Source organism: Camelus bactrianus, chromosome 19 (genome assembly GCF_048773025.1).
Source record: "Camelus bactrianus isolate YW-2024 breed Bactrian camel chromosome 19, ASM4877302v1, whole genome shotgun sequence".
Taxonomy (NCBI): Eukaryota; Metazoa; Chordata; class Mammalia; order Artiodactyla; family Camelidae; genus Camelus; species Camelus bactrianus.
The window spans coordinates 12,242,588-12,270,479 of NC_133557.1; the positions used below are offsets into that span (position 1 = coordinate 12,242,588).

Genomic DNA, 27,892 nt, shown 5'->3' on the forward strand with positions numbered 1-27,892 from the left:
GTCCCTTTTTTCAAACTTGGAATAGGCTGTGCCATTATGTAATTGTGAACAGCTTATCTCAGTCATACATGAAAACCTGCCTCATTACTTTTTCAAGTTCCATGTTTCCTTTTGTTCATTTTCATAAATGTAAATTTATTTTCCCTTTGTGGGTAGCATTATTCTGTTGTCAAACATCTGCCTACATTTTATCCTAAAAATACAGCAGAAGGCCAAGGCTTCAGGGCAGATTTACTGCCTATTACCTTGTGAAGGTGATCTTAATATGGCCCCAAATTAGAAGATGCCCTTTAAAAACTCACAGCTAAAAATTGGACAGAGAAATTGAGTAGGATCAGAATATTAGATATTAGAACAGAAAATTATTTTTTAATCTTAATGTGGTATACTGAAAATCTTTGGATAAGAGACCTATGGCCCACAAAGCCATATTTACTGTCTAGCCCTTTACAGAAAAAATCTGCTGTCCTGTGATCTAGATTAGGGTGGATGGGAGATCTTGAGAGATCTAACACTTCACTTAGTGACTGCTGAGCACAGGTACTGTGCTGTACAGATGCTTGTTTCTTCTTCACTCTGTCCTGAGAGGTAAATGTTGTTCCCATTTTACCAAAGGAATGGAACGGTAAAAAGCACTTGTTAAAGGCCCAGTGACAAAAGTTGGGATTTGAACCCAATTTTGCCTGACTTCAAAACCAGTGTTGTTATATACTATACTGCCCATATGAGTCTTTGTATATTTCCTTTTCTCAAGCTAACAATTCTTACTTTTAGTTTTAACCGCCTGGACCTGCCACCCTATAAGAGCTATGAGCAACTGAAGGAAAAGCTGTTATTTGCCATTGAAGAAACAGAAGGATTTGGACAAGAGTGACTTCTGAGAACTTGCACCACCAAAGGAAAAGAACTTATTTGCAATGTTTGTCCTTTTCCTTCTCTGCCTATTGCACATCTTGTTATAAAATTGGACTGTGACTATTTAGAGAGTTATCTTGAGTGTAAGTAAATTAATGTTATCATTGAGATTTATCTCCTAGTGATTCTGGCTTTCTTCTCAGCGTTTCCAGAAATCATATCTGCAAATGACTAGTCAAAACTTTATTTAACATGAGATTTAACAGAGCAATGAAATCTGCTTTGTCTTATTCCACTAGATTGTTTCCTTAACAAGTCTGTATATGAGTGTCAGAAGTCTCCCTTGGGAGTAGGTTTTTTTCTGTTAGAGATTTTGTAGATATGCGGGGAAGTCCTTTGGTAACTAAAATATGTAAGATCTTCCTATTAAGCCTCCTGGTAAGAGGTATTTGTTTAAAAGGACAAGCTTAACTCAGTTTCTGGGGACATGAGCAAATTTCTGGCTTGTGCTCTCCCTCTCATTTCAGCCTGGCGTGACTGTTGTTTTTCCTTTCCAGAGCATGAATCCGTGCATCATTTTGATGTTATTATTCCTGGAAAGGAGAGATGCAGGGCTCTTGCATCTCTCTACAAAGTAGTTTTATAAATTTGAATTTGGGGAGAACTTGGTCCTAGCCTGCAAATGACTTCATAACTCTCTTCATTTGGAAGTTTGTTTTAATTGCCCTGCAAATACTAAACTTTACAAACAGTATTAACACTATGCTTCCTTCACTATAGATATAAAAGTTAACCTAGAATTGGAATTAATTTAGCAAATTCATCTAAGGCCATCACAGTTTTTGTATGTCCCTATATATAAATTGCATCTTTATAATTTTATCATAATCCAGCAACTTCAGTTATTTAATTATTGCTAAAGGAGTTCAAGTTATAACTCGAGTTCTTTCTAGTCCAAGTAGAGGTCAGTGAAACATCCTATAAAATTACATTTTCATTAGGGACGGAGAGCTGTGGTACTAACTAAAAAGAAGGGAGTAATACATTTACTAGCAATGCATTTCTAGTAACCACAGGAATGTATTGTCTGTGTGAATTAAGCCTTCAGATTTATCATTTCTCTGACACATGTTGGAGTAGTTATTTCCAGTCTTTCTATTGTCCTGAGTTGGATATTCTGTTCACCTCTAAAAACTTTAACAGGTTTTCTCTATAACTCTTTAATATTAGATTGCTCCGTTAGTAACTAATTAACGCACTTTGAACTTATCTGTAGTAATTCTTTTAACTTAGCCTAGCTTAGACTCTGTCAAGATGGCTGCTGTCAGAGGTTTTATTTTATGGACAGTGGGATGAAGCCTAAGCCAGCTGAGTGCCTATCATAGCTGAACCCTGAGGACAGCCTCATAACTCATGAAATAGGGACTTCAGCAGGTTTCAGTAGCATAGCATGAACAAGTAGCATTGAGCCAAAACGAAGCAGAAAATAGCAAACCCCAATTACATACGGAAAGAAAATGGGGGTTTTTTGGTCCCTAACTACTCTTCCTTTTGCATCCTGGAACAACAACAAAAACATTTTCAAACTTGTGTATCTGTACTCTAAAACACTGCCATCATAAAGCAGACTTATGTGAGTGAAAGGGTTGCCTCATCCAGAAATTGTCAGTGAAAGGGGGAGAGTGGGTTCTCCCCAGTCCTATCTTTATTTTGATTTTATTCTATATGCTCTAGGAAACGTGGTATGGTCTCTAAAAGCCCCAATTGTTTTCAGAGTAGGGACTCTCTGCCCTTTTGTTGGTAGGGGGAAAAGTGCTATTGCTTTGTCTTTCAGAGCAAATGCTGCCAACTACCCATTCGTTATATATGTCTGAACTTTGGTAGTATATGGCTATGGAGATTAAGCCTTCTATAAAGACTTCCTATTGAGGTGAATGCTCATATTGAAATGTAGTTACCTACAATATATACTAGACATTTATGAGATTAAATTAAGAGATAATGTAAGAAAGTAGACTTTCCTTGTTCTACATAATGCTTGATGATTCATTTAGGGACCTAGAAATATTGTGTGAAAATGTATAAATATCACCCAAAAGGCTCTCTGCCCTATATTTTTAAAATACAGAATAGTTATATTTGAAGTAGTCCTGGCCCTAGTTCTATAGGGCTTGGCTATTTAATATTTTTATGGAAGAAAAGTTTAGTTCTGGAAAAGGTAAATGCTTGTATATATTTTTGCAGCCTGGGATCTCCCTTACTCCATTTCTTCCTTTAATTTAAATGGCCACATGTATATGTCTTTCCCTGCTGTGTTAGGAAAATGGGGGCTGGATATCCCAAGAATCAGAGGTTATATAAAAATACTGCAAATAAACAGCAGACATAAATATTTACTAAATACTATCTTAAATTTTGGTCCAAACTGAACATCTGGAAATAGATTTATTGTAAGTGTTTAATTAGAGCAATTTCTTAAATCAGAACTAAATTGCTTTTAGAGTCCTTTTTCTTTGTAAGCATTGTAAATGCTAATAAATCCTGTTATTATTATTTTTTACTGCATGTTATGTTGAAATAAAAACAAAGTAAAGTGAGCAATGGCCTTATTCTTCTGCTCTTTTGGGAGGTTGGGAAGGCAGCATTTCATATAGCCTGGGTCAGGAGGGAAGGACCTCACTTGTTCATCAAATAGAGTGATTTAAAACTGATCCAGCGACTCATAATAATGAATTTCTGCTCTGTCTTTCACGATCTTAGAGTGCAGAAGAATCCAATTTCATAAGACTTACAATAACTCTATTTAAAATTCAGGTACTAATTTTTCATCAAGAGATTGACATACCAATGTGTATTCATCAGAAATTTTAGTGAAACATGACTCACCTGCCCACAGAGGTCTCATCCTAAATGAACTATTTCAGTCAAGCCCACTCTGCCACTTTCTGTTTATCTGGTTAAGAATCTGAAATGTTATTAGGAATGACTCAAGGAATTAGACTTTTCTATTTTTATATCCCTCCTTGTTTTGGATGTAATTCCATCCTTTTAAACTCCTTTAGGTTAACCACTTCTATTTAATATTGTTGGTATCTCCAGCCCCCTTCATTTTCTTGTATTTCTTTGAGAGTTATTTACAAAATTATTTGTATATATGCTATGCTTTCATTAACTAAAAACGGAATGGCAGCACTGGATTGTACATTACTGTATTGGAGTTCCTTTGTTTTCTTGAACTGTAATTTCAAATACTCAGGTAACTCTACAAATACCACAAGGAGTCAAGTGCTCTTACAAAGGTCCTTCAAGGGGCTGCCTCACTTGCATTTCCTTAAAAGATGTTAAGATTGTTTACAATTAAAAATTTTGGTCCTTCATTTGCACACTTTTCTGTTAGTCTTGAGTAAGGTTTTCCCCACCTTTAGGGAAGCCTTCTATATGACCAGGTCTCATAGATTTTTGCCTCTGCTTTTGTAAATGGGCAGGTTACAGCCTGTCTGCACTGTGGAGTGGATAGAAAAAACTAGAAAGACATACTGAGGTGAGACAGGATTTGGTGCCTACATTGAAGGGAACCAAGAAGACGACATCTGCTCTTCTGGGACAATTAGAGGTGCCCTAAGACAGGATCCCAGGCGTGGGTGCTCAATAGATAACCACCAGCTAGCTACTAAGACTGTCAGTAAGCTGTCCTCACTAGCTTTAGCAGACCTTTTGCTTATTAGGAACTCAAGTGATCATGCTCTCATTTAAAAAAGAACCAATGGAAAGAGAGGTGAGATGTTTTAATATGCTGATTTAAGAATGACTGCAGGACAGAAATTAGTTTCCTCCCAGGTCCTGGAAAGTAGACTATCTGTTTAACCTGTCCCATATAAGCAGCCAGAAAACTCTAGTTTCAGTGTGGCTAAGAAAAAGGGGGGAGATATGTTCCCCCCAGCATGAGGAAATCTTCCATGGGGAAATAAGTAGTTGTCCTTACTGACTATTGGCTGTCCAGCCCCAAACCCTACAAAGCATTAAACTGGGACTGACTGGCTGATGTTCCCAGGAAGAGTGTCTCACATTGTGTAACTCCAGAACAGAAACTGCTGTCACTCCCAGCTTACTTCATTTGTCAATTCCTGTGTGTCTGTACATTTACAGTCAGGATATTTGGGGAGAAGATCCAAGGGAATCTTCCTGGTAGGCAAGGAGGGTCTTCAATGGAGAGGTCAGAAGGACAGTGCTGGTCCCTTATGAACAGGTTCCCACTAAGCAAAGATACTGTGGGCAAGAGCGTTTCTTCAAAGAAATCCACAGGGGAGGACCTTGAGAATTTGCAGCCATGCCTGTGTATCACTGAAAACAGCCATTCTCCTCTTTTCCTCATTTCTAATTCAGACCTTTTCTATTTGTCTTTATCCTAGTAACCAGTATCACACCTATATTCACTCAGTCCAGGACAACGATCAACATTTATTACTATGTCCCGAATACTTAGGTATGCCACATGCACTGTCATTTAGTCTTCCTGGACACTCTCAGAGAGGAATGATTATTTTACAGGAAATAGAGGTTCACTGTGATTGCATAACTTGAAGTGTACACAGCTGTTAAGTGGCAAGTGTGCAAACAAGTCCAGGACCGTTTTGACTCCAAAGCCTGCATGCTTAAACATTTTGCTGTACTGCTACTCAACAATCCTGGGAGTCGTCCACAACCAACTCAGCTGTTCCATCTAACTAGTCTCCAAATCCTGTCCAATCCATCACCAAAACTTCTTTAAAAAAAACTTCTCTCAGAGCTGCCCCCCTCACCACAGCCCACATCCTTCATCTCTACCCTGGTTGACTGTAGCAATGTCTTGTCATTGCTTCCACTCTCCCCTCCATCTGCTGCCTTAGAATGATCATGCTTCTCCCCTCTTAAAATATTACAATATCACCCCTTTCAGTCTGGTTCTCCGTATGTAAGATGGTGGTGATGATCCTTCCTGTGCTCATCTTCCAGGGCCAATCACTACAGCCCTTCCCCTTGCTTTCCTAGTTTCCAGTATTCAATAATCATTTCTTTGTGCCCAGTCCTTTTTTTTAAACTTTGAAATAATTTTAGACTTACAGAATAATTTTAGACCTACAGGTGTTGCAAAAATAGAGTTCCTGCACACCCTTTGCCCAGCTTTCCCCAATGTTAACATCCCTTGTAACTTGGTACAATTATACAACTGGTAACAATATTATGTATTATACATATTATACTAGTAACTAATACTCGGTAAAATACTACTAAACAACCCTTAAACAGATTTCACCAGTTTTTCCACCAATGTCGTTTTTCTCACTCTCTTCCAATCTATGGTAGTTCCTCATTCATTGTCTTTCATGACCTTAACATTTTTTGAGTACTGGTCAGTTACCTTGTAAAATGTTCCTCAAGTTTGGTTTAATGTTTTCTCATGGTTAAGCCATAGATTTTTGTGAAAAATATCAGAGGTGACGTGTCCTTAAAGTATATCAGAGAGCATACATCAATATACCCCAGTATCAGTAACGTTAACCTTGATCCTCTGGTACGATGGTGTCTGCCAGGTTTCCACACTGTAAAGTAACTATTCAGTCCTCTTAACATGCAGACGCCCCTGAAAGAACCAAATCCTTCCCTTATTGAAAGAGGCTACATGACATTTTGCAGTTAGATCATCAGCGTTGAATTCAGCAACCTCCAGTGCCTCGAAGAAACTATAACGCTGAGACTACTGGAGATGGCGCGGTGTCGGCCCAGTAATGTGGCCCAAGATTCACTAAAAGGCAATGTGTTTAAACAAATTATTTCTTGCTAAAGAACCCAGAAATTCCTGTGGCAAACGGAACAACACAAGGCTCCGAGAAGAAGGGTTCCCCCGTTAAAGGTGAGAAAAACAAAGCAGCACAGAAATGTGAAGTGGCTTCTCCAAGGTAAAACGGGTGGGGCTGAGCTCGGAGTCCTAAGTCTGCAGACTCCCAGGCTAGCCCTGACCACTTGATTCCAAGCCTGGATGCAATGTTCCCCAGGAAGTCGCTTTGGCGACCCTAGGGACCCATGACTCCAGCCCGAACTCCGGACTTCCTCGCGTCTTCGCTGCATTTTGGCTCCGCGCGTCACTTTGCCTCAATATGGGCGCAAAGAGTCTTCAGCAAACCCCCTCCTCGCCTTCAGACTCGCTCACCACCCTACACCCAGAATTTCCACAGCCGGCCCAGACCTCGGCTGAGGGTTGAAAGACTCTTCTAACACCGCGAACCAGTATCTTTTCGGCACAACTGGAGTTCGGAATTTTCCAACGCTGAATTGCTTTGCTTTCCACTCTTCGGACAGCGCACAGCAAATTTCCCAAGAGCCCTGGGGCGCTAAGATCCGCCCGCCCGCTCGCCCCACGCCGGCTCCTGATAGGCTCCTGATAGGCTCCTAAGGCTGTCCGCTTTGACAGAGAGCTCTGCGCAGGCGCGGAAAGGCTGCGGGACTGGGCTGAGTACCCGCGACGCGGAGCTACCGGGTCGGTCCAAGATGGTGAGTGTCCGCCAAGAGCGTGTGGCTGGCGGTCGGCTGGTGGCCGAGCACGGCCACCCACCACCCTGAGCCTGGCCTTCCATCCTCCGGGGGCGGCTCCGAGTGCCGGGCTGGGCATTTGTGGGTCTGGGCAGGGCCGGGCCAGAGCTGTCTGGAGGGCGGAACCCGGCGGTCGTGGGCCTCCAGACCCGGACCGAGGGGACAGAGGCGGTGCCACCGGATCCTGCTGTCCCTTGACCGGAAGCAACCTCGGGCCTCGGCGAGGGATTGACGGAGAGGGGAGGCCAGCCCACAGGCCTCTGCATCCTAGCATCCTGGGCCTTGTGGCGCGGTAACAACAGTAGTGATAACATTTCCTGAAAGCTTAATTTGTGTCAGGCACTGCTAAGCGCTTTATGTACCCCGGCCTTCCTCCTTACCATAGCTTTGCGAGTTAGGTATGACCATTATCCCCATTTTACATGCTTGGAATCTAAAGTTCGGTGAATCTAAGTGCCCTGCCCCAGGAAATGGCGGAGGTGGATTTGAACCATAGAAGCTTGAGTGCTGCCTTTATGTTAGGGTGGCTCTTCCGACCCGCTGGGACTTGATGCATGAGTCAGAAAACGGGCGGGATCCACCCTTGTGATTCCTGCCTTGCTGGCCGAAACTGTGGGCTCTTTACGCCTTAGTACAGGTTTGTTTTCTTGTGTTTTTAATCCTCCCAACTTGATTAAAAAAAAAAAAAGAAAAACTTGAAAAGACCTTTTAAATGTTAAACCATATGAATAATTTAAGAAAATCTTAATTTAAGAATTTAAAGCCTGTAAGAAAAATTGAAAAGAAATAAGAAACAGTGCCATGACCTGGAGGTAACAACTTGTAATTAAGCATATTACTCCTAGTCTTTTTTTCCTTCAGATTTTGCTTTATATAGTTTTGTTGTATACTTTGCTTTATATAGTTAGCTAATTTATACTATAGGTGAAATAATTTCATCTTTCACATCACTTTTTAAACTGTGAAAATAATTAATTTAACAGATAATAAAAATAATCTGAAAGGATCTAATTAAAAAGTAAATCTCCAACCCAACCGTGACCCCCAGCCTCAGCCTCCTTCAGAAACATTGTTTCTTGTATATCTACATAAGCATGTATGTATTTCCCCTTTTTCTTACACAAATGGTAACTTCTTGCAACCTGTACCATGCTATTATGTATTTATACTCATAAAAGCAAAACATGTTTACATGCACATTTTAACAAATTCAGGCAGTACCAAGGTGTGTATGTACAAAGTGTATGTAGTGCCCATCTCAGTCCCCTCTGGTAACAACTATTGACAATTGGGTGTGTTTCCTTCCAGATTGATTTACTGCATAAGCATGTTTATATATAATCTGTTTATTATGTGAAATTGGAACATACATATTTATACGTAGTAAATTTATAGGCTATATATGTAGATAGTCTCATTCTGCAACTTAACACTGTTCATTAAAAACAATTTTTTTTTCCCACATCAGTATACACAAATCTACCTCATTCTTTTTAAGGACTCTATTCATATTCTATTGCAATATATACATTTCGGTAATTTACAGTTTTTCACCTCAGACAATGCTGCACTACTGTTTTTGTTTTTGTTTTTGTTTTGTTTTGCACTCATGTTAGTGTTTAGTAGTGTTATGTAGAAGTGGTACTTACGGCATGCATATTTTAACATTTTAACATTTTGGTAAAAACTGGCAAATTGCCCTTTAGAATGGTGATATAAAAATCATCCATAATTCGCATCCAGTTTTATTGCACCACACTTTTTAAATCTTTGTACGTTCTCCTTCCCTTTTGTTAACATATGCATATTTTTCAAGATGTACACGCTAGTTTTTCGGTTTTGTTTGATATTTGAAGACATATAGCTTTCTTGCTGCATCAACTTTGTAATGAGTTATTTTTAGTGACTACGTAATGGTCAATGAAATATCTGTACCATAATTTACCAGACCATTCCCCTGGTGTATATTTGGGTTGCTTTTAGTTCTTCGTTAATAGAGATAATGCTGTGATGAATATCTCTGTATGTGTAGGGTTTATTTTCTCTTCTTTTCTTTTTTAAACATATTAGATTATTTCCTTAGGGTAGGAGAAATTCTCAGGAAAAGAATTTCTAAGCAAGGAGGCCAACACTTTTATGGTTCTTACAATAGTGTGGTCATGTAGCTTTCCCAAAAGGTCTTATTGCCTTTGTACCAGTTTTGCCATAATACTGCCAGCATTTAAAAGGATACCTCATTGCTATACTTTTCTTTATTTATAAGGAACGATGAACATTTTTCTATGTGTTTATAATTTCTCCTCGGTGTATTTTCTCCCAGTATCCTTTTTGCCCACTTAACTTTTAGAGACTCGCTATTTTTCTTAATCATTCTGTGTGGTGTTTTGGAATTACACTTTTGTCTGTTACATTTGATGCAGTTTTTCTCTCCTTTTTTAAATTAAAAAATTTTTGTATATATATTTTTATTGAAGTGTTTTTCTCTCCTTGTAATTAATTTTTGTTTTATAGAAATTAAAATTTTTATACTTAGTAGTCACATTGGTCACAGTTCTTTTGTGAATCATTTGCTTCACATGGTTATCCCTCCTATGCTGAACCAGTAAATAATCCTGGAGTTTTACTGCTACTTGTTTTTTTAATCTGTCAGCTACATGCCCCTGGGAACTGGAGAACCCAGGAGACTTGTCCCTTCTCTGAGGCAGACACCCATGTTAATAGTAATAAAGACTCAGGATGCTGAGGATACCAGCTGGGCTCTCTCTAGGAGCAGGACAGGAGGTTGGAGCTATGAGCCGACCCTGGGGTCCTGCGTATCCACTCCAATATTTCTGGCACCAGTTGGCTGGCCCTACAGGGATGACAAACTTTAGAGGCAAAGGTGGCATGATTTAGATACCTGACTAGGACTGTCCTTTCCCACCTGCAGATGTCCCCTGTTGCTGCTTATAGCTTTTTAGCATCATTTGTTTTCTTTCTTGGCTCCTTTAGGGCTAAACTTGAAGTTTGTTTTAAGCAGTTTCTCCTGAAAGCAGGTGTTCTGTGCCTCCTGGAGACCCCTCTAGACCTCATGGCCTCCACTCACTCAGGTCCAAGCCCACCATACTGGTTGGGGTCAGGTTGGAGAAGCTTTTCTCTAGTCTTACAGGGAAAAAAATTTTATTAAATTTGACTGCTTACAAATTTTCAACTTCTGATTGAAAAAAAAATCATAAGATTAAATTTTAAAAGTGGGAGAAGTATAATTTATATGATGGACAGAAGTTACTATTTCTAACAAAAAAGAGTTTTTGGAAATGAATAAGAGTTGTAGAAAAATCAAAAGACTCAAAAAAGGAGAGATGCAAACAGTCAAATTCCACTTTAGCTTCAATGATAAGTTTTTTTTTTTCCTGACCAACCTCACTGATAACTCTTAAAAATTAAAGAAAAGTTGGCTTTCTATTATTTGGGTTTTTCCTATCAGATTAGCAAAGAATCAAAAACCTTGGCAATACTGGTTATCTCTGTTCCTTAAACATGCCAGACTCTTTCCCACTTCACTGCATTAGCTTTCATCCCATTGCCTGGAGTGCTTTTCTTTTTCATCATTTAGTTTTTGGCTTAAAGATTACATCCTCAGGTGTTCCTGACCACATCAGCCAAAGTAGCCATTCCCCTGCTCACCCCAGCCCTGTCCCTGTACCCTGCAGGAGTCTTGATCACTTGTTTTTGATGGTCTCTTCCACCAAAATGTGAGTGTCCTCAAGACAGAGACCTCATTGTTTGTGTAGTGGTATATTTAGCTCTTGACATGCTGTGTGTCCTTGGGCAGAACTCTTCTCCTTTCTGAGCCTTGGTTTCCTCATTGTAAAATGGAGATCATATTAAAAGTCATGGAAAGTTCAGACAAGATGTGTGTCTGAAAACATTCATCCTAATATTTAACTTGCAGCAGGTACTGAGTAGGTCAGTATATACTTGTACATCCTCCCTTTACTGGTAAGTGTGTGTTTACATTTTAAGCAGCCAGATCTCAGTGGTTTATTCTCATTAAATTTAGGATGAACTAAACCCTAGCTCTTTTTCAACCTGGGTACTATGTCTCCCCTCTGTACTTAAAAAGGCTGACTTTTGTAAAACATAGTTGCAGGAATATTTTTTATTTGTTCCTTAAGTATTTATTGAGCTTATACTGTACAAGGTACTAGGATCATAAAGTCTAGGTTCCTGCTCCCAAGCTGCCTTGGGTCTGGAGGAGGAGACAGAAGCAAGACAATTACACTCCATAAGTGCTATGAATCAGGTTGCCATGGGTGCCTAGAAGAGGGGCAGCTGTCTGAGAAGGCCTCCCATGGAGGCTCATGAGCTGAGTCCAAAGAGTTGGGAGTTAGTTACAGCAAGTAGTGAGGGAGAAAGAGAAGGCTGCTTCTTTCAGAGAGAGCAGAACATGTCAGGGCCCAGGCTCAGGCAGGTGGTGCCTGCCTCCTGCAGTCCATTCTCCACACAGCAGCCATGCTGTCCTTTGAAACATCAGATCTTGTCACCGCTCATGTCAAAAACTGCTAGTGGCTCCCCAGACAATCCCCATTAAAAACCAAAGTCATTACTGTGATCTGCCAGGCCCCTGAAATCTAACCTGATTGGGCTGCCTGTCTCGTCTGGCTGCCTGCCACTCACTGCGCTCCAGCCACACCGGCTCCTCTGCTCTTCCTGGAACATGCCACTTTCCCACCTTGGGGCTCTTGCCCTTGCTCTTCCTGCTATCTGGAACACTCTCCCTAGAAATCTGCATGGTTAGCTTCCTTGTTTCCTTCAGATCTCTACTCATCTATCACCTTAGCGAGGCCTTCTCTGACCATCTAATTTAAAATTACCGTCAGCCCCTGGATTACAGATCCCCCATTCCTACTGTGTCTAACATTTGTATCTTACTTAGGTTTTTGATTAATGTCTGACACCCCCCCCCCAAATCAGCTTCATGAGGGCAGGGGTTTTTGTTATATTTTACTCAGTAAAACATCTCTAGGCCTAAAATAATGTCTGGCACATAGAAGATACCCATATTGTTATTGAATGAATAGCAGTCTTGTGAAATTTCATCTGTTTTCATTTCAGCCCCACTTCCAACCTCCAGGGGCTATTATGGACTTTGATTCTGACATCTGTAGTTTTAGCTTTCCCCTTCCCCAGATGATTGCAGGTTGCCATCCTTTTTCTTACATATTCTTATAATGTTGAGCATATCAGAGCCCTGTAGTCCCCAAATCAGACATGTCTGATCTCTTGGATACACATGGGCCCAAAAATGTTTTGTTTTGTTTTGTTTTGTTTGATAGACTGGCTTTTTTGTTTATTTACTTATTTCTTTATTTTTACATCTTTTATTGAGTAATAGTCATTTTACAATGTTGTGTCAAATTCTAGTGTAAAGCACAATTTTTCAAGTCATACATGAACATATATATATTCATTGTCACATTTTTTTTCACTATGAGCTACCACAAGATCTTGTATATTTTCCCCTGTGCTATACAGTATAATCTTGTTTATCTATTCTGCATTTTAAAATCCCAGTCTGTCCCTTCCCACCCCCTGCCCCCTTGGCAACCACAAGTTTGTATTCTATGTCTATGAGTCTGTTTCTGTTTTGTATTTATGTTTTGTTTTGTTTTTTGTTTTTTAAGATTCCTCGTATAAGCGATCTCATATGGTATTTTTCTTTCTCTTTCTGGCTTACTTCACTTAGAATGACATTCTCCAGGAACATCCATGTTGCTGCAAATGGCATTATGTTGTCGGTTTTTGTGGCTGGATAGTATTCCATCGTATAAATATACCACATCTTCTTTATTCATTCATCTGTTGATGGACATCTAGGCAGCTTCCATGTCTTGGCTATTGTAAATAGTGCTGCTATGAACACTGGGGTGCAGGTGTCATTTTGAAGTAGGTTTCCTTTTGGATATATGCCCAGGAGTGGGATTCCTGGGTCATATGGTAAGTCTATTCCTAGTCTTTTGAGGAATCTCCATACTGTTTTCCACAGTGGCTTTCCTTGTTTCCCTCTTCCACTCTTAATGATTTAGATGTCTTCTTTTACGATTTTGTGTTTATTCTTTTTGTAATTCATGGCAGTTATCTCCTTTCCAGTTATGAGTTTCTCATTTTTGTAGCATCCTGCTTCTTTTCTATTTAAAGTAGACCTGTCAGTATTTCTTTTAGCATGGGTTTAGTGTTGTTAAACTTTTTTAGGTTTTGCTTGTCTGTGAAGTTTTGTATCTCTCCTTCTATTCTAAAGGATAGCCTTGCTGGATAGAGTATCCTAGGCTGCATCTTTTTTTCATTCAGGACTTTGAATATATCTTGCCACTCCCTTCTGGCCTGTAGTGTTTGTGTAGAGAAATCAGCTGAGAGCCTTATGGAGGTTCCCTTGTAACACACTCTTTGTTCTTCTCTTGCTGCCTTTAGGATCATTTCTTTATCCTTGACTCTGGCCATCTTGATTATGATATGTCTTGGTGTGGGTCTGTTTGGGTTCTTCCTGTTTGGGACCCTCTGAGCCTCCTGTACTTGGATATCTGATTCCTTTAGGTTTGGGAAGTTTTCAGTCATGATTTCTTTAAATACCTTTTCAATCCCCTTTGTTCTTTCTTCCCCTTCTGGAACCCCTATTACGCATAGATTGGCATGCTTTATATTATCCCACAGGTCCCTTATATTGTTTTCATTTTTTTAAATTTGTTTTTCTCTCAGCTGTTCTGATTGGGTGCTTTCTCTTGTCCTGTCTTCTAGGTCACCTATTTATTCCTCTGCATTATCTAGCCTGCTTTGTACAGCCTTTAGGTCAGATCTCATCTCAGCAAATGAGTTTACCAGTTCTACTTGGTTCTTCTTTATAGCTTCTATTTCATTTTTGACATATTTTATATCTCTAAACACTATTTTTTTTAGTTCCTTCAGTACTTTGATCACTCCTTTTTTGAAATCTTGATCCAGTAGGCCATCAATGTCTAGTTCCTTGATTGTGCTTTCAGGGGATTTCTCTTGCTCTTTTAATTGGGAGTGGTTCCTCTGCTTCTTCATATTGCTCATATCTCTCTGGCACTGTGGCTTAAAGAGTATCAGTTATCTAGTTCTCCTGGAGACAGTGTGCTCTTAATGATTTTATTAAGAGGTCTTTGTATCTTTGCCCTGTTTCGTGAACTCAGCTTGCTGTTTCCAGAGGCCCTCTGTTGGCGCCCTCATCTGTGCTGCTCCCAGTGGCTGTCGGCTAGCAGATCGTGCCCCCTGCTAACACTGGGTCAGGAGCTGAGCTTTTACCTGATGGGCGGGCGGGTCACTCCCCCTCCCGATGCTGCAGTCCGATGCTGCGCTGGGGGGAGGCAGGTGGGCAGATCGCGCCCCCTCCCAGCACCATGGTCAGGTACTGCGTTCCTGCCAGGAAGATGGTGGCTGCCCGCCCTCTCCTGGTGCCGGTCGCTCCGCTGCTCTGTGCAGCTGCCCTCTCCGCCTCCAGTCAGCGCTCCAAAGGCAGGCTCAGGGAAGACCACGGAACGGCCCTGCCCCTGCTCCATGCCAAATCTCAGCTCCTTGTTTGTCTTGGCGGCACAAGTTCTCTGAGGTACTGGGGCAGAAAGATCCTATCTGCCTCGGGCTGTAAACAAGTCTCAGTCCTGCCCAGGAGGTTGTGGAGCCCCCGGGTGTGGATTCAGGTCCCAGCCCCGCCCCCACCCGGGCACTGCGCACAGGAGGAAATGGCGACTGTGGCTGCGCCCCGCCTCTCTTCTCGCAGATACGCCAGTAATGGCGCGCAGGTCTGAGGAGATACAGGCTACGGCACCCCACCCCCCAGGGCACACCAGCCGTATTGCTTTGCTTTTTTTCACAACTTATGGGGGACCGAGGTTGTTCTGCTCTGTATCCCCTCCCAGCCACTGCACGCAGACCCCTGCGCTGCCTCAGCACAGCTGCCCCAGTCCTCTGCCCGGCTCGAGCAGCCTGTCCCGGGCGGCCTGTCCCGGGTGGCCTGTCCCGGCCTGGGTGTCACAGGGACCCTTTGTGTCTGTTTAACTCAGTTCTGTCGGTCAAGAGGTGCTCAGGGCAGATCTGAGCCTCGGAGGCTCCCCCTCTGTCCTGCTGGCCTCTCCGTTGAAGAGGGGAGAACCAGCTAACAAGCGCCAGTCCTTCTTTGCCGCTCCCTCCCTGTGGGGTGGGTCCTGTACTGTTTTGCTTTTTCTTCTTTCTTTTTTCCTTTTCTCCTACCAGATTTTTGGCATCTTTGTCTTTCAAAGAGGGTGATGTTCTGTTGGAGTTCTGCAGGTGCTCTGTTTGGCTGAGTAGGTCCGTAGATGTGAGTTTTGGTGTATTTCTGGGAGAGGGTGAGCTACGAGCGTCCTTCTACTCTGCCATCTTGTTTCTCTCCCAAAAATGTTTTTAAATAGAAACAATAAATAGAATAGAATAAAAAGAGGCTGGTTTTAAAAAAGAAAATAAAACTTTGTCTAAGTTCTCTGGTCTCAGTGTGACTTTTTGTTTTGTTTTGTTTTATGAAGGGGAGGTAATTAGGTTTATTTATATGTATTGGGAGGAGGTACTGGGGATTGAACCTAGGACCTCGTTCATGCTAAGCATGCACTCTACCACTTGAGCTATACCCTCCCCCACATGACTTTTTTTTTATTTTTCATAATCCTTCTAGCCCTCTTGTTGTTTTCATGTGGTTGCAGTCACCAACTGCTTTCTTTTTGTGGTAGTATAATATTCTGATCACCATTGTTAATGTGTGTTTTATATTCCTGTGGATGGACATTCCATAATTTACTTGGTCTTCTCCCTAATTATTGGGCAATTTTAGCTCTTCCTGCTTTTGGTTTTTGGAGATGTCACTGCAGCAAACATCTTGCTGTGTTCTTCTTCTAGTTCCTTTGTATCATTTCCTTAGGATAAACTTCCAGGAGGGTTACCAGGTCAGATTGAGTACTGTGTAGTATTGACCACTATAGTACTTTATCCCTCCTCACTTGTACAATGCATAGTTAGGAGCTCAGTGAAAGTCTTTTGAATGAATTACGTTTTGATACATGCATAACCCGCTGTATTGTACTCTCATGTCCACATGGCTATCCCTGTCCTTTTACCAGGGCTCCAGATTTTAGAGGCATCAGGCTGTTTGTAGGAGGAAATTGTGTGCCCTTTCCTCCAGCATTTGAGAGTATTCATACATCATTGGGGAGTGGGTGGCAGTGACTGGCTGTCAGCCTTGTGCCTACTAGAAAAACAATGATTCTTTGTGCTGTCTGCATCCACCATTTAGAAGCTCCTCCCCCTGGGCCAACTCATTAGCCCCTGCTAGTGGAGAACTACTCTCTTTGGGTGAACAGAGTCTCTATTTCCAACATATTCTGACTCTCAGCCTTTGAGGAGCTTCTGACTGGATTCTGGATGGGTCTGGAAGGGACCTCCTGAGAACAAGTGCACTTCAAGGCCAGCTTCCATCCTTAGTAAGAGTTGGGCCTAGTTTAGTTAAGCGGCTGTTTATAGAGCCCCTGATCTGTAGACTATTGTAGAGACTAAGTAAACCAGTACCTAATACACCCCCAGGAAGTTACAGTCAGGAGTTCAGGGACGCAGAAGTAGACAAAGACCACTGAATTGGGGATCAGTAAAGGCTTCATGGAGGAGGCGATACCTTAGATGATCAAAAAGAATTTGCTGAACCACTATATATAAAAATAGATTAAAAAACAAATTTCTTCTGTATAGCACAAGGAACTATATTCAATATCTTTTAATAACTTTTAACAAAAAAGTATGAAAATGAATTTATGTGTATATATGCATGACTGGGACATTATGCTGTACACCAGAAATTGACACATTGTAACTGACTATATACTTCAGTTAAAAAAAAAGAATTTGTTGGATTTCAGCAGAGAAGAGGACTTGTTCTGGTAAAAAATGTGGAAACAGGGAAGTTTGAACATACAGGTGGAGGGTGGAGGGAAAGGATGGGAGTAATTATAGAGAAAGCCTTGCAAGGCAGGGTGAGGACCCAAGGTCTGCTTGTCCACTCTGCTTACAAATTCCGTGTGCCAGAGTACCCCATCCTGACTAGCTCTTGGAGAATCGGGATTAATGAGTCCCTTCCCCAAGATTTCCTATAGTTATGTGCCATGTGTCACACTATCTCAGATGCCAGCTTATTAAGTCACCAAGTCTATCCTCATGGGATCATTTTGCTTCCTTTGGAATGTTTTCAGTTGTGTTGTTTGAGCCACAAATGACAATATGTCTCTTTCCGGTTAGACACCCTTGTTTGGGTTTTTTTTAATCATCAGAGTCCTGTCCCCCAGCTATACCAAGTATATGAGTCATGGATGTGTTTCTACTCCTGGTATGGCATTTAAATTCTGCTCCCAAATAGTTGAGGGAGAAGGAATAATAGTACCTGTGGGCAAAGGGCCAGGAGCAGCCCCGCCCCATACTGGGGGTGTGAGCAGATGGTTTAGATGCTGGTGGTGGTCTCAGGACCACTCCAAATAGCCTGGGGAGCTTTCAGGAGGTGCCACGTGCCTGGGTGTTACTTGTTTATGGTTGGAAGACAAATGTGTGATTCATCTGCCAGGGGTATGAGGGAGTAAAGCCAGCCTTCCTAACCCCTCCTAACCTTGGTCTCGTTCTCTCTGGCAGGCAGAGGTGGAGGAGACACTGAAGCGACTTCAGAGCCAGAAGGGCGTGCAGGGAATCATTGTGGTGAACACAGAAGGTACAGCCTCCTTCCAGCCATGTGCATGAAAATTAGTACAGATACTAATTTTCTCAAACTGCAGTAGACATAGCGATGGAGGGACTAACCTTTATCATACACTTACTCTGTGCCAGGCCACAGGCTGGGATTTTACAAACATATTATTTCACTTATTCCTTAAAGCAGCTCTGTTGCCTCCATTTTGTAGTGGAGAAAACTGAGTCTAGAAATTTAATTACAGAGCCAAGATTTCATTCCAGGTCTGCCTCAGTGCACTTGTGCTCTTTCTCCCACACTGTGCTGTGAAGGACCAGAGAGTGTCTGCTAGACTATGGCCCAGCTGGACTCCCACAATTCTCTAGCCCAGTGCATTCAGTCAGCTCTGGTTTGCTCCTTGGTAGGCTCTGTGTGTATGTGTCATTCTAGGCCTTGTTTTGGAAAGGCAGAATTCTCAACAGTGCCTACGTAAATAGAGCGGAATGAAAGTCACCAATGGTGACAAATCAGAGGTGGCATGTCCTCAGTTAAAATGTTGTTTTCCAAGTCGTCACACCCTGGCCAGCCCAGAGCGAGGCAGAGGTGCTCCCCAGCTTTGTCAGACTCTAATTAAACCGTGGGGTCATTGCATTCAAAGGAGGCAGCAGGTTGGGGATCCCAGAGGACACCGTGGGAAGCAACTCAGGTCGCCACTGAGCAGCTAGGTGGCCTGGGGCTTCCCCTTCCCCTCTTCAGACCTTAGCTACTTCAGATGGAGTGGTTGGTCCAGGTAATCTCTTTGGGTCCTTCTTGCTCCCAGACCCCAAAGACTGTATGTCACCCACAGAGACTCTCTTCTGGAGCTGGACATCCCCCCCCAAATGGGGAGGGAACAGCCTCAGAGGTTGGGCTGTCCAGCTGGGAACCCTAGGCTTCCACCAGTATTCACAAACCATAAGCCTTCATCCTCGCTTAAAACTGCCTGAAAAGTTGAGCTTTTCCACTGGGGAAATACAATCCCAGCTGCTTTTGGGTACTAATGAGCACTTCTTTTTTGTATACTAATATGGTAGTATTGCAGAGTGGCTGGAACCAGAATGCCTGTGTTTGTATTCTGACTCTACTTACTTATCAACTGTCTGATCTTGGTCAAGTCACTTAACCTCTTTGTTCCAGTTTCCTCATCTGTAGAATGTGGACAGTCATACTTTTCCTCTAAGGCAGCTTTTAGAACAGTGCCTAATGAATAGTAAATGCCATATGAATGTTAAAATTATTGCGTGTGTGTGTTTATTTTTATTGTGTCCCATTCACAGAGCTCCTGCTTCAGTCTTTCATTTACATTTCACGCAGTGACCCTGCAAAGCAGGGATGTCTGCCTGTTTTTCAGGTGAGAAAATGGAAGCTGAGAGAAGTGAGGTGATCTGCCCCAGATCACCCAGCCATACCTGGAGGTAGTCAGAACTCACTGTTCTATGGGAACTTTAAGCCCTTTGGAAGCTTCCATTAAAAAGATGATCAGTTAAAACGATTGTATTAGGGATTTCTGTTACCGCTCTAGGGCTTTCCTATCCCCATGATTCGGCTCAGTTGCCTCTGCAGGATGTCTTCCCTGAGCATCCCTGCCCAGGGTGATTACTTCCCGCCTCTGAAACCATGACACACTCTTGTCCCAGTCACTTACCAACCACGTGCCACTGCCTCTTGACACCTCTGCCTTGGCCAGATTTAAATGATGCTTCATAATAAAAGTATGAGTTTAAGGAAACTTACGAAGAACTTAAGGAACATTCTGTTCTATTTGTCCTTCTCCAGACCCCCTGCCATCTTCTGCTGCCGCCCACACAGGGCAAAATAAAAGATTCAAATGTGTAAACTCCTTGAGAGCAGGGATTTGTCTCTTGTGTTCACTACTGCATCCCCAGACCCTAGAACAATGCTGGCAGAAAGTTGGTACTTAATGAATATCTGTTAGATTTTGTTAATATTTTTAAATTGTTGATTAATAGAGGTGGGTTTGGTGGGAGGACCTGGCTATACAACCTGGCAGATCCGAGCCCTGGGTTAGAAATCATGCCTTGGAGGTGACCAGCCACTTCTGCGGGCTTTACGGTCCCTATTTGCACTGGCAGAGGCTTGGAGCAGGCCACCTAATCATTAGGCTGTCTGTGAGGTGTTCCCCAGCCCAGACATCCTGTGAATCTGGAATTGATCTCTCATCCTTGTTTGAAATAATTTCCAGTTTTAGTCCATCCCCTCCACCCCCATCCTGCCATCTCTGTGTTTTCTTTTGTTTTTAAAGTGAGCCAACAAGAGGTTTGTTTCTTGTCGCCTTTACACACCCTATCTTGATAGAAATGTGATCAAACTCATGACAGTATTTGTCTGAACTGCTGAAAGTAGATCTGTGTCTCCTCATTTATCAACAGCCATAAATGCTTAATGCAGTCTCTCTAAAGACACTAATGAGTAAATCAGGCCTGGTTCTGGACCTTAGGGAGCTTATAATCTGTGGAGGGAAACATAATGATCACTTCCATAAAGGTGTAATATCAAACTTGAGAAACAGCTCTGAAAGAAAATTGCATGGTACTGGGACTGTATTGGGGCACGGAGCACATCTGGGGGTGGATGGAGACCTGAGGGACAGTGGGAGTCATGAGAGAATAAGGGAAGGAAAGTTCCAGGCAGAGGGACCTGAGAGAAGGTAGCCTTGTGGGATATAGAAAGAAAAGGTCAAGAGGTTTGATCACCCAAACTTAGCCAGGCCTTGAGACTGGCCCCTCAAATTATGTGGGCAATGGGATTTATTGTGTGGGTGTTAATAAATCAAAATTTATTACATGCATACTCTTGCTAAACATTCTCAAATGAATTAAGACATACTTAGTCTTCACAGCAGCACTTTGAAGCACAGACATTATTTTACAGATGAGGAAGTGAAGGCTTAGAGAGGTTAAATCCCTTGTCTGAGGCCATATAGCCATGAAGGGACAGAGCCAGGGTATAAGCTCAGGTCATCAGATTTCAGAGTTCCCACTCAGTCATCTCCCCGGCTGCTCATACTGCCATCCTCAGGAAGGCCAACTATTGAATGAGGCCTCTTGGGGCCCTGGTGAGCACATTGTTGCCATCCGGGACCCAAGAGCAGCCCTGGTGACCTGGTCATCTTGTCCCTTAAAGGCAGGTGATCACTACAACCTGTTCTCATAACTTCACTTGGCGCAGAACAGCCTTTCTGACTCAGGTGCTTCTCTTGCTACCATGCCCTCTTCTGCCCATTCTTGTGCTCCTGTGCCCTCAGAAGACAATGTCGGATCAGTTTCTGGCCACCCATGGGTGGGCCTGAGGGTGACTGACTGGCTGATCCCTTGGCTGGTCAGTTGTGGGCCAGGTTAGTAGGGTCCTGGACCCCAATCCAGCCACTTCTGTGTGGGTAGCCCCTTGGGCCACAATTGTCACAAGTGCCTGTCAGCTGTGGGCACTCAGGGCCTCATCGATGGAGCCTTCTGCTGACATGTTACGGTGATTCATAGGCACCTGATGATCCAGTCGTGGCCTGCGGTGGCTCAAGCAGAGCCCCATTCCTCACCTCCATGACAACAGGCCCTGTCCGGTGAGGGAGGTCCATTTAATAGTTCGTCACAAGGAAGCAGTTCTCAAAATTGAGAAGCCTTGATGCAGGATGTTCACTGCACGGTAATTAAGTTAAAATATCCAGCCAAAGTATTCCACCATGGGGGAACAATTAACTCTGCGGAATGGCCACTTGTGGGCTCATTGAGAGCAGTAGCAACGCTGTTTGCAAGGGTGTGTGCAGACAGAGAAACAGGCTTTAAATTGGGGAGCGCGGTCACATGTATAGACAGTGTGTTCATAACTGGGCTCCAAGCCTCCCTAGGTGGGAACTGGAGCAAAACACTAATGGCTGTTCTGTCCTGACACAGGCTGCCCTTTTTCCTTCTGTCTACTTTTCAGTATTTACAGATTTGTAAGCACTGTCTTCCTTGTTCAGGTTCTAAATGTTACGAATGACAGTCTCTCCTTATATTGCTGGAAATTCAGTGCAGCCCTGTGAAAGGAGCCCGGCAGTGGAGCCAGCAGGCCCACATTTGAATCCTGGCCCCGCTGCTTATCTTTATCTGCTATGTGACTGTAGGCAGGTCCCCTCACTGTGCAGTTTCTGCTACCTCATTGGCAAGTAAAGATGGTGACACCACCCTTAGAGTAGTTCTGGGGCTGGTACCAACAAGCATGGAGTCCTCATCACTTGTCTGTCAGGCCTTCAGTAGATAGTGGCATTGACCGTTAACTGCTGCTAGGCTCTAGAATTGTAAGTGTGGGGCTGGGAGCTGGGCAGAAAGGGGCTCTGACGTTCTGCTCAGTCTCTGTGCGCTCTGTCCTCAGGCATTCCCATCAAGAGCACCATGGACAACCCCACCACCACACAGTACGCCAACCTCATGCACAACTTCATCTTGAAGGCCCGGAGCACAGTGCGGGAAATTGACCCCCAGAATGACCTTACCTTCCTTCGAATTCGCTCCAAGAAAAATGAAATTATGGTTGCTCCAGGTAAGGGGTCTTCCACATCCCCACTGAGGAGCAGACCCTCACAGCGCATGCTCTGAAGCTTATCAGGAAGGCTTAGCACCTGGGTATCTCTGCCGGGTCCACAGAAAGGCCTGAAAAGTAGAAGGTACAGGTTGGATTGCTACGCGCTGCCTGGGCTGTCTCCGGCTGGCATACCCAACAATGTTCGTTCACAGTGACTCTAGGCCAGGTTCTGTCCTGGGTTCTAGGCCATGGAGGGGAATTACAGTCTCATGGGGGAGAGACATAATATAAGCATATCACAGTGGAACCCTCACCTTGATGCGGGGAGACTCAAGGAGCACTGGGGAACATAGAGGAGGGTGTGGCTGGCCTGCTGTGGCAGCCAGCAAAGACTTCCCAGGCGAGGAAACATTTGAGCTGTCCTGAGGGCACAGCTAAAGCGCGTAAGCAAGGTGGGTTGGGGGTTGGGGGCGGGAAAGCTATGCTTGAAGTAAAAAGAATTCAGAGATTCAAAACCAAATTGTAAGGTGAAAAACACTGTGCACCCATTTTATCCTAGAAAAAATACTAGTTTGCCCACTTGAGACATACAGTCCTGCCTCTGAGCCCCATGTGTCCAGCTCTTCCCCCAGCCCTGGAACAGATTGCTGCTTCTGTTTCACAGGAAGTGCTTGGCTTACACTTCCGGGCTGTGTGATGCAGACAATACTTGTCTTTAGATCTGAGGCTCGTTCTCAGGATGATGAGATCCTTATTTTGGGAGGAGCCCACAAGGACTGGGACCACAAGATGGGACAGCAGGACTACCTGCCCTGCCCTGCCTCACCTCACCCACATTCACAGCCTGGCGCGGTAGACAGATCCTCCAGGACTATTTTTGCTCTCTCCTCCTCTCTCCTTTGTGGCTGAGCCACATGGTTGAGTGTGCGTGAGTTAAGTGTGCACATGGTGATGGGGGTGGCTGCACTGCCACCTTGTCTGGGGCATCAGAAATGTATAGGATGGAATGGGAGGTGATTTGTTTGGTCCAATTCAGAATGGGCCTCAAATGCCAAACTCAGCTGCATGGACTTGACCCTCTGAGCAGAGGTTTTTAAGGCTGGAGGTGATAGGATTGTGATTGGGGTCCTGGATGAAGGAGGGCAGTGGGGAGGCTGGGACACTGAATGCCCCCAGACTTGGCAACACAGATGGCGAGGAGGCTGGCTCAGAATTGTGAGCTAACTTAATGGGGGTCAGCCTCTCCCAGCAGCAGAGCATTTCTGTTCCCAGGCCTGTTCGGGCCCAGGTGAGCTGCTCGGAAGGATATGAAGGAGAGAACCATAGAGCCAGTCACAGGGGCCCACAGTCTCCTTGGGACCCTTCCTAGAGGGGTGGGGACAAACAGGTCAGTCACAAAGGAGGACACAGGGTAACTTCAGGATTATTCTGAAAACATATGTACACTGTTTTATCAATTTTAATCACTGTTGATGCATCTCATGCCAACCAGTGATGACGTCTGTGACTCTGTCAGGGAGAACAGACTGCAGCAGACACAGCGTCTGCTCTCCCGGCTTCACCTTTTACGAGTTTGACCTCGAGCACGTCACAGAACTCCTCCGGGCCTCTCTTCCCTCACATGTAAGGGGTCTAGGAGGGGACTGAGCTGCTCTGGTACTCTGAGATGCCCCATCTGGTTGAGCTTGTTGGCACAAGGTGGGCCAGAAAGGCTTGGAATCAGATTTGAACTCAGATCCCTCCCAGGACTTCATGCTGTGTGATTACGGACAAACCCTTCAGTACCCTGACGTTAAGCTACTGACCCTCCGAATCAGAGCAGACCTGTGCCCACCTGGGAGCTCACAGCAGCACAAGGACAAACTATGCAGCTTCCGTATCACACAGACTCTCCATGGACAGCATCTCTTGGCTTAAAGCTTCCAAGAGTGTGCTCTGGAACGGCTGAGTTAACACAGTGCAATCAAGCTTTAACACACTGCTTCCCGCAGAGCACTAGGAGTGCTGTTAGTGATTATAGAGCTTGATTATTTTGAAGAAAAGACATTGGTATTGCTAATTATATCTTTTTATCACTTCTACTTGTTACTTATTTCTATGTTTATTACAGTAAGTGATTTTTTACTTATGCAGATTGCTTAGCCATGAAACTTAGTCATGTAATATCTGCTTCTTCCCAGATGCCCATCATGGGAAGAAGCAGGCTTTAGGCTTGAATCAGAACAGACACAAAGTAGACATGGCCAGGGTCCTGCCACTTCTCTCCTAGTCAGCAGAGGGCAGACCAGAGGCATCGAGCATCAAACCCAGCTACCCCACCTGGCAAATCTGCCTTGGCTTGGGCAAGTCATTTACCTCTGGGAGCCTTAGCGTTCTCATTAGTAAAATGAGAGAGCACTACCTTATAGAGTGATTCGAGGATTCATTGAGGTGCTGATTAATGAGAAATGATTGGCCCCGGGCCTGCTTGTGGAAGCCTTGGCAAATGTTTGCAGTTTGATTATTCAGTGGGCAAGGTGGAAACACTCTGCTTCTCCAGTTTTGTCTCCTATAAATGAGGGGCAGTCAGGCTCACCCCTGAGGACTTGGACTTGCTATGATTTCATGATAGATGTTCCTTCTGACTGGGCTGGATTCCCAGAAGTGGAATTCAGGTAGCTTTGGCCCCCTTTGACCTGGTGCCTTTGAAATTTTCTAGTCCAGAAGGCTCTGGAAGGCCAGCAGCTGAACTTGCAACAGAACTAACATTAACCCAAGACCAGTGGGGTTGAGGTTAGGATTCCGTCTTTGACACTAACTAGCTGGGTAACCTTAAACTAGTAGTTCTTCCAGAACCTGCTGCATCAGCATCACCTGGGAGCTTGTTAAAAATGCAAACTCTAGGGCTCCGCCGCAGACCCACGGAATCCGAAGCCCTGAGGTGGGACCAGCAGTATTGTTTTAAACATCCCTCACAGGGAGGGTATAGCTCAGTGGTAGAGCATGTGCTTTGCATGCACAAGGTCCTGGGTTCAATCCGCAGGTCCTCCATTAAAAGTAAATAAATAGACCTCATTACCCCCCCCCCAAATAAACAGCCCTCCAAGTGACTCGGATGCCCTCTAGTTTGAGAACCATTAACGTAGGCACTTCATTTAAACTCTGAACCTGAGTTTCCCCACCCAAAAAACAATAATCCTACCTCCTTGTCGGTACTGGGAAGATTAGAAAAGAGGGTGCCCTGCATAGCGCCATTGCCAGGTAGCGTGAGGGCCCCGCTTCCCAGCAGCCACACATGCAGAAGCCCCATAGCAAACCTGCAAGTTCATCTTCTGTTTCCCCAGCAACTGGAAGCAGCTTGAGCACTGATACTTTTTATCCCTCTACCCAGCACCCCCCCATTTTATGGTTGGTGATTTAATGACGTATTTGCTTTCTAGTGTGTTTTTCTCCCATTTCACATTTAGAGATCTGTTTTTTCATTTTTCTCTTTTGCAGATAAAGACTATTTCCTGATTGTGATTCAGAATCCAACCGAATAAGCCGCTCTCTTGGTTCCTTGTGTCATTCCGTAATTTAATGCCCCTCAAGAATGATAGCGTTAATCATGTCAACTGACTGGCACGTGGAAGTCACCTTAGAGCCCTCTCAGACCAATCCAGTGGCCAAGGGTGGGCTGCAGCTCCACCCACCCCACCAAAGTGTCCCCTGCCGGCCAGTGGCCCCTGAGTTTCCGGGAGGGCCCTCTTTCCTCGCATCCAGGTCTTGGAATAAGAGCTTGTGAAAAGCCCACCCCCTGTTTCCTTCTGACTTTGAGTTCATTTTGTTGCCCTTGGAAAAGGCTGTTTTTCTTTAACTAAAAATAACCCAAACGCTTACCCTGCTGTGTGTCTTTAAACGCTGGGTTGAAAAGGCCTCGCTTCCTGTGCAATCACGAGGTCTGAAGGCTCAGCCTGCGCCGCCTCCAGCCCGTGGTGGCTCGTGCTCCTTGCTGCACCTGTGGCCACGCTTCCTGAGCTGAACCCTGTTTATAACTGGTGTCCTGGTTTCTGAGCCTCTTGTCCCTAGCCACCCCTTTTACCGTCTCCTGCTCCCACCAATGTTTTGAAAGATTTTTTTCCTACTCTACTGCACTGGGAAAAGGAAAGGAGTGATGTTTGTTGGGCACCAGGTGTGGCTCATCTCGCCCTCGTAGGACCCTGAAGACGATGTTGAAGCCTCCTTACGGGTGAGGAGGTTGGGTTCTTGAGAATGACTTGCCTGAGGTCTCACAGTCGGAAGCGCAGGTCTGACTCCAAAAGCTGCTTTTTCCACACTGCCCTCCCCAGAAATCCCAGCCGGTCTGGTTCAGCTGAGTAGGCTTTTCCTGGGTAAGCGTCCTCCTTCCCTTAGACTTGTGTGATGGGGCAGGGGGGCTTCGGGCTGCTTGTCATCCAGCAGCTCTCTGGGATTTTTCTCCCAAAAAAACCACATATATTTTTTTATTTGGTTGTCCTTATGTCTTTTGTTTCTTGTTACAAAGGGAAAAGATTTTAAACTATTGTGCAAACCTGGAAATCCTCCTTCATTGTCCTCCCCACTCCCTCAGCAGTCACCTCTGTTTACAGTGTGAGTTCTTCCACCCAACAAAAATACTTTTCTAAATTTTCCGGCAAAGTTTCCTTAACAATATCGGGGGAGTAAAACATGTGATGTACCCTTAGTCTAGAGGTGTAGTTGGTAAGGGCTCGGCAAAATTTCTTCAAAGTCTGTTTCAGTGAAAGATCATAGGAGTTTTATCTGTGTTTGTCTTAATATAGGAAAAAATCCTTTCAAAATAATTTCCCCCAAATCTTCAAGTAAAGCTGATTTCTGGGAAATCACTGCATGTCTGCCCTGTCCCTGTGGACCAGGAAGCACTTCCTGAGGAGGGGGTGACTGCAGGCCTGGAGCCAAATGACCCTGGGTCAGAAATTACCTGTGAGATTCAGGGTCTAAAATGGGGTTTGGCCACCATTATCTTCTGTTTGTTCTCAGAGGATGTTGGAAGCTGGGATCCAAGTCTAAGTTTCCTCTGTCCTTCTGTCTTGTGTTTCTCCAGGAAGAATGAGGGAAGGTCTGATTAACATAAACTACATGGGGGAGGGGAAGGGGGAGGAGGACTGGCTCCAGAGCCAGGGTTTGGAAAGGGTTTGGGGACCTGGCCCCCCTCACTTCGCTGCGTTTCTCTCCTACTCCCTCTTGTTTGCC

General features: G+C 44.0%; 2 protein-coding genes and 1 non-coding gene across 7 annotated transcripts in view; all 3 read left to right on the plus strand.

Moving 5' to 3' along the window:
- Positions 1 to 4,057, plus strand: part of ITCH (itchy E3 ubiquitin protein ligase) — a 93,407-nt gene extending 89,350 nt beyond the window's left edge. For all 5 annotated transcript variants that reach the window (XM_010960836.3, XM_010960838.3, XM_010960837.3 and 2 more), the window contains one exon: positions 775 to 4,057. In XM_010960836.3, the coding sequence (XP_010959138.2) occupies positions 775 to 874 (100 nt within the window). In that variant the 3' untranslated portion in view covers positions 875 to 4,057. The remainder of the gene's footprint in view (positions 1 to 774) is intronic.
- A 3,244-nt stretch (positions 4,058 to 7,301) lies between these two features.
- On the plus strand, positions 7,302 to 26,541 carry DYNLRB1 (dynein light chain roadblock-type 1). The gene is made up of 4 exons (XM_010960835.3): positions 7,302 to 7,383; positions 18,094 to 18,169; positions 22,535 to 22,702; positions 26,162 to 26,541. The coding sequence occupies exons 1-4, from the start codon at positions 7,381 to 7,383 to the stop codon at positions 26,203 to 26,205; spliced, it is 291 nt and encodes a 96-aa protein (XP_010959137.1). The 5' UTR covers positions 7,302 to 7,380; the 3' UTR covers positions 26,206 to 26,541.
- Positions 25,642 to 25,714, plus strand: TRNAA-UGC (transfer RNA alanine (anticodon UGC)). Its single transcript has one exon. It is a non-coding gene; the product is annotated as a tRNA-Ala (tRNA).
- Positions 26,542 to 27,892: the final 1,351 nt, after the last annotated feature.

Bases quoted from the DNA above. Each gene is read 5' to 3' on its own strand.
- DYNLRB1 (XM_010960835.3), top strand. The intron at 18,170-22,534 runs GTACAGCCTCCT...CTCTGTCCTCAG, and splicing joins CATTGTGGTGAACACAGAAG to GCATTCCCATCAAGAGCACC. The intron at 22,703-26,161 runs GTAAGGGGTCTT...TCTCTTTTGCAG, and splicing joins TGAAATTATGGTTGCTCCAG to ATAAAGACTATTTCCTGATT.